The 6,471-nt window shown below is 46.8% G+C and overlaps 1 protein-coding gene across 1 annotated transcript in view; it reads right to left on the reverse strand.

Annotated features, from left to right (window-relative positions):
• The window catches only part of FCHSD2 (FCH and double SH3 domains 2), a 195,824-nt gene that overhangs the window by 35,306 nt on the left and 154,047 nt on the right, over positions 1-6,471 (reverse strand). The window contains exon 10 of the mRNA XM_009634579.2: positions 1,018-1,134. Coding sequence (XP_009632874.1) covers positions 1,018-1,134 — 117 coding nt within the window. The remainder of the gene's footprint in view (positions 1-1,017; positions 1,135-6,471) is intronic.

The raw sequence follows: 6,471 nt of genomic DNA on the forward strand, positions 1-6,471 counted from the left end.
GTCTTGCTTCTTGCCCCCCCCTGGGTGGTTTGAGGAATGGCTCGAACCTCTAAAGACTGAAGTGGAAGTAGAAGCCACGCCCCTGCTTCCTGGGCTGAAGCTCACTGAATATTATACAATATTACAGATATTGTAGTATCAACATATCCTCTTTAACTGAATTTAATGCAGTCTGTGCCAGTTTAGGCTTGACCTGAGCATGTGAAACAGGCTGACTTTATTCTGGCTCCTAGGCAGTCTCAGCTGCATTCCAAAACACAGCTACCTGAAGCCCTTTAGGACGTCCAAATACAGCCCTAGGTTCATAGAATCATACAATCATAGAATGTTTTGGGTGGGAAGGGACCCCTAGAGGTCACCCAGCCCAACCCCCCTGCAGGAGCAGGGACACCTTGAACCAGATCAGGTTGCTCACAGCCCCGTCCAACCTGGCCTGGAATGTTCCCAGGGATGGGGCCTCCACCACCTCTCTGGGCAACCCCTGCCAGGGTTTCACCTTCATTGTAAAGAATTTCTTCTATGTTGAGCCACGTATGTAGGAATAAATGTATCGACACACACTTAATTTTGTGTCTTCACATTAGATTTAAGTGCACATTACGCACGGATTTTCCTAGCGTTGAGAAGACTTTTGAAAACCAAATGAATACATTTTTTTCTATGTGTAATATATACATGATACAGTGGAGATAAGAGGATCCCCAAAACTTTAGGCTCAACAGAAGGACACTGTGTAGGATAGAGGTAGGGCTGTAAGTTATTTGCAGTAACGTAGAAGCTGTAACTTCAGTTTTATATAGGAATAACAAAACATACTGCCGAACCGAGAAGTCTGAGGAGCTGCTAACTCAGCAGTTTGAGCGTACCATGCCAAGAAAGGATAAGGTGAAAATGGCAGGTTGTCTCGAGAGACAACAGGACAAAAATAATTCCTGGGTGCTTTGTAGCAGCTCCTCTTTCATGCACTGGGGAAGCTGCAACAAATAAAACCTGTAAATGGAAGTTTTCCTAACCTACCCGCTGACTGTGGATGATGTTTTTGTGCTCGCGGGCTACCCGGGTAGCCCATTTGCGAGCCTCCTTGTTGAGGCTATGCTCTTCAGTCGTTCCAGTTTCCGATTCCAGTTGTCGACTCTGAAACAGAAAACAAGAGAGTGAGTCACGACACAGGCCTGGGGCTACCTCAGTAGATACGATGATATTTAGTTATAGGGTAACTTTATATTGCATGTATCAGCTTGGGATCGCGTTTCGTACAAAACAAGAAAGATTCCATACAACCAACTCTCTTCCTTATGAACTTTGTGATGGTACCATGTTGTGGAAAGCCAACTACAAAAACAAATCAAAGTTCAAAAGAAGTCACAACTCACTGTCAGGAAAAACCAGGAGGACACTGAATACCAGACACAGTTCTACTGCAATGAAAGACATTCACGATGGCTAAAACGGAAATACTACTTTACCCATACACTGTATCAAAGAGATGAAGAATAACTAACCAAGGAAGCCACCTAATTTCTAAAATAAATGTGCATTATAGGAAGCAAAGATGAAAGGTCAAGCGTGATCCAATTGGCCATTTAGGCTCATTCATTGTAATTTGGGATCAAATCCAAGTATTTTACAACAGCACAGGCATTTCTGTTAAAAAAAAAATTGTCTACAAGACAGTAACTCAAATTTCAAATCAAATTTTTCATAGTTTCATCTTATGCCTGCTGTTATTGTGTCAGTAACCAAAAAAATACTTTCTCCCGCTCAAAAAATGCTAAACTAAACTAAAGCAAGACAAGTAGGTCTCTGTTGTCTACAGATTGAACAGAACCCATTTGAAACTCTGAAGACAGACTTCCCAGCATTTAGTTACTGAAATCATTCCCAGTCTTCCTATAATTCCCATTACTGCCACAGCAACTACTCTGTGCATCTACATACACACCTCCGCGCTTAGGATGCGAATAAGTCTCTATTTTTTCACTAACGTAGGTTCCCTGATACTCTATGTTTGTGGGCACTCTGTATACATTCACTACATCTATTCTGGGTAAGGATAAGTAATTTAGTAATTAAGTTGGAGAGAGTCCAACAAAGGCCCATGAAGATGATGAAGAGGCTGGAGCATCTCTCCTATGAAGAGAAGCTGAGAGAGCTGGGACTGTTTGGCCTGGAGAAGAGAAGGCTCAGGGGGATCTCCCCAAGGTATGTAAATACCTGAAGGGAGGGCAGCAAGAGGATGGAGTCAGGCTCTTCTCAGGGTGCCCCGGGCAGGGCCAGAGGCCACGGGCACAAACTGAAACGCAGGAGGCTCCCTCTGAACACCAGGGAACTTCTTCCCCATGAGGGCGACCGAGCACTGGCACAGGTTGCCCAGAGAGCCTGTGGAGTCTCCATCCTTGCAGATATTCAAAAGCCACCCGGGCACAATCCTGGGCCACCGGCTTTGGACCAGATGACCTCCAGAGGTCCCTTCCAACCTCAGCCAGTCTGTGATTCTACAATTTTGGTTGTTTTTTTTTTTTTTTTCTGAGCCAGTCTTTACGTTTTTCCCATCAGTAAAATTCACTGTGAGAAAACATTATGTTCACCCCACCTTGCCAGGGTGCGCTCCTGCCACAACAGGTCATCTCCTTACAATGGTTAAGCTAAGTTAATCAATGCTAAATTAAGTTAATCAATGCTCCAAAGAGGATCCACAAGAACAACTCCTCTTCCTGGATGCCTTGCTGACTCATGCACGTCCCACTACTGCCGGAGTCACTGCAGACCAGAGCCACCCTGCATTCCTTTTTATCTCGAATGTTTTTATCTTTTTATCACAAAGCTGGGGAGGGGTCTGGAGCCCCAGGCTGCTGGGGAACGGCTGGGGGAGCTGGGGGGGTTCAGCCTGGAGCAGAGGAGGCTGAGGGGAGCCCTCATCGCTCCCTACAACTGCCTGAGAGGAGGGCTCTGCTCCCTGGGAATGGGCGATGGGATGAGGGGGAATGGTCTGAAGTTGCGCCAGGGCAGGGTTAGGTTAGGCGGGCAGAGGCGGTGCTGAGGGCCAGGGTTTGGGGGTGGGATGGCAGGGGTAGGGGAAGGGTTGGGCTGGGGAGCTTAAAGGGCTTTGCCAACCTCAACAATTCTGTGATTCTTTGGGCTGATATAATCTTGCACAACCTTTGATATCAGCTGAAAAAATCCCCTTATGAATTATCACTCAAGAATAGAGAGTACACTGCTCAAAACTGAGGGTGTGTATGCATGTGTGAAAGAAATGACCATTTAATGAATTTCTCTCTCAACTCAATGACGAAAGACAAGGATTCTTCTCCATCGAGTGTGGTTTGAAACTAGAGAAGAACCACAAGTAAGCAAAAGTTGTTTAGGAAGGAGAAATTCAAGGTTAACCAGCAGGAAAAGGGTCAGGGAGCAGAAAGACAAGGAATTATTTTCAGGCTGGGTGAGAAGCCTCCAGCTGATGCAGAAGAAGAGATGGGGCATTCAGGTACTTCAGCAGTACAGTTTCTGTCAAGGACACAAGACAATTTTAAGGCCCGCATTGGGTATGGACTGGAGTAAAATCAAGAGATACTGGGAAGCAAACCAAAGTGATTTTGAAAGCAAGATTTTTACACCTTTAAATTCTACTGCCCTCATGGGAGAGGCAGTAATAGTAACTTATGCTGACATCCTACCAGAGGATTTAATTGAAAATGAGGCAAAAATTGGTTCAGCTTGTTATTGTGTTCAGCTAAGCTCCTTTTCATCAAAATTGAATCCATCCTTTATTCTTATTCATCTTCTTATGACAAGAGAGCTGGGGGTAGTGGATTCAAGGGGTTGTGAAGGAGATGATTTCCAACAGCGGAGGTAAGTGAGGGAAAGGAAGGCAACCCCTACACACACGCTGGCTCCCACCACAAGGCTCTGAAATCCATTGGATGCTTCAGGTGACTTCTGGGCCGCTTTCTGCCTCTATTTCAAGAAGCTGTAACTCAGCCGAGAAGCTTAGAGCACCTCAGAGCGTACCCTCAGCAAGTTCGCTGATGACACCCAACTGGGAGGAGTGGCTGATCCACAGGAAGGCTGTGCTGCCATTCAGCGGGACCTGGACAGGCTGGAGAGTTGGGTGGAGAGGAACCTGATGAAGTTCAACAAGGGCAAGTGTCGAGTGCTGCACCTGGGGAGCTTGAACCCCATGCACCAGTACAGGCTGGGGGCTGACCTGCTAGATAGCAGCTCTGCTGAGAGGGAGCTGGGAGTCCTGGTGGACGACAAGCTGACCATGAGCCAGCAGGGTGCCCTTGGTGCCAAGAAGGCCAATGGCATCCTGGGGTGCATCAAGAGGAGCATGGCCAGCAGGGCGAGGGAGGTTCTCCTCCCCCTCTGCTCTGCCCTGGGGAGATCCCGTCTGGAGCTCTGTGTCCAGTTCTGGGCTCCCCAGTTCAAGAAAGATGAGGAACTCCTGGAGAGAGTCCAGAGGAGAGCAACAAGGATGATAAAGGGACTGGAGCATCTCCCCTGTGAGGAAAGGCTGAGGGAGCTGGGCTTGTTCAGCCTGGAGAAGAGAAGGCTGAGAGGGGATCTCATCAACACCTACAAATATCTCAAGAGTGGGGGTCATGAGGACGGAGCCAGACTCTTCTCAGTGGTGCCCAGCACCAGGACAAGGGGCCATGGGCACAAACTGAAGCAGAAGAGGTTCCAGTTGAACGTGAGGAAGAACCTGTTGACTGTGAGGGCGCCCGAGCCCTGGCCCAGGCTGCCCAGGGGGGCTGTGGAGTCTCCTTCTCTGGAGATCTTCAACCCCCGCCTGGACACTGTCCTGTGCAACATGCTCTAGGAGAACCTGCTTGATCAGGGGGGTTGGACTAAGATGATCTCCCGAGGTCCTTTCCAACCCTTGCCATTCTGTGATTCTGTGAACTTTGTGCCTACAGAATGCCTTAAGGCATACATTAAGAGACCTCAAAAGAGAGGCGGAGGGGAGGTAGCATCCCCCGTGTCACTCACATTGACCAAAAAAAAAACCCCACCAAGAGGCTTTTTGCAATCCAGTGTAAGAATGTAAAAGTGTTTTCGCTCAAAGCCAAACATTTCCACGAAGTTCACCCACTGGCGTGGGACAGAGCCCCAGAGCCTGCGGTAATGGTATTTTCGAAGTAAAAGGAATTGTTAGATGAGGTGGAGAGCAGGAGGTAAGTTATAAGCATGCGGTTACTTATAAGTAAAGCATATATACTTCTACGTGGTTCTCTGGCATGAGCAGGTCGGAAGGCAAAACCCCCTACCAAGCAAGAACGGACAGATGCAGCTCTCTTCACCCATCCCCTCAGTTTAAATATTACATTGACTTTCCCCTGCTTTTATTGAGGTGGCTTTATACGGTCTTGTTTCTTCGTTAGTGTTTGACCTCTTGAATTAGCTTCGTTAAGCTACTCCACTAGGTCGTTGCAAAACGTGAAGAAGACAAACGCATTGGATTTATTTAGGCACATCCAATCCCCAAAGATAACATTGACCTCAGGTTTTTCCTGGCTTATTGGAGTAAGCGTTTTTGTACAGCTTCTTCCACAGCTTCCAGCTGAGTCCTAACAGCCGCGAATCTGGGCAGAATCATTTGACATTGCCTCTCCCCTATAAAACATCTTCTAACGGATTTTCAACGTTCCCATTGGTCTTGCTCCTCCTTGTCATCTCATTTTCATTAAGAAAGTCAACAGACTTCTTTTCAGTCGCTTGATAACCTTCTGCGTTATCCCATGGGGGTTTTTTTTGGGTTTTAATCTATTTATCAAAAGCACTTGACCAGAAAAAATGAATGCAAACTTTGTGGCTACTCCTAAGGGCATACTAAAAAAGACATGAGTTGTTATTGGATCAGAGTGGTTGTATTAGTTATTCATAAAGCAGTTTTGTACCCAAGCAGACCTCACCCTTGCTTAAAGGTTTAAAAATAAAGAACATAAAAATGGGGTAATAAAAAGAGTTGGGGAGAAACCTAGAGCTGTGGTCTGTGTGGATACAAAAAATGTAGGCAAAAGCAGGAGACAAAATCTAGAGGCAAAATTCAATCTCTGGGGGAAGAAGCTGAAAACGGGGACTCCTGAACTGCACAAGAGCAGGGAGAGCGGTGGAAATAGAGTCTGAATACTCGGCTGAGAAGACAGCGTAAGGAGAAAGGTTTCAAACCCATTGGGACCTGGAACGCTTCCTGAACGGAGCTGGTATCACAGGGAGGGACTTCACCTGACCTGTAAAGAACCAAGCTTAAGGAGGCTGTGACGGAACTTCTAAGCAGAGGAGCAGTGGCAAGCTGACTGGCACGGAGGAGTATGTGCTTCAGGAGGACTTCAAGGATGACTTGAGAGATCTGTATCCTCAGGTAAAGACAGGCTGGAGGGGTATATCAAGTAAGGAATAAAAAACCCACTGCCATTTCAATAGGTGCGAAGGAGCTAAATCAGAGATCTGTCTGCTACAGACATA

Source organism: Egretta garzetta, unplaced genomic scaffold (assembly GCF_000687185.1).
Source record: "Egretta garzetta isolate BGI_Z169 unplaced genomic scaffold, ASM68718v1 scaffold232, whole genome shotgun sequence".
NCBI classification, from domain to species: Eukaryota; Metazoa; Chordata; class Aves; order Pelecaniformes; family Ardeidae; genus Egretta; species Egretta garzetta.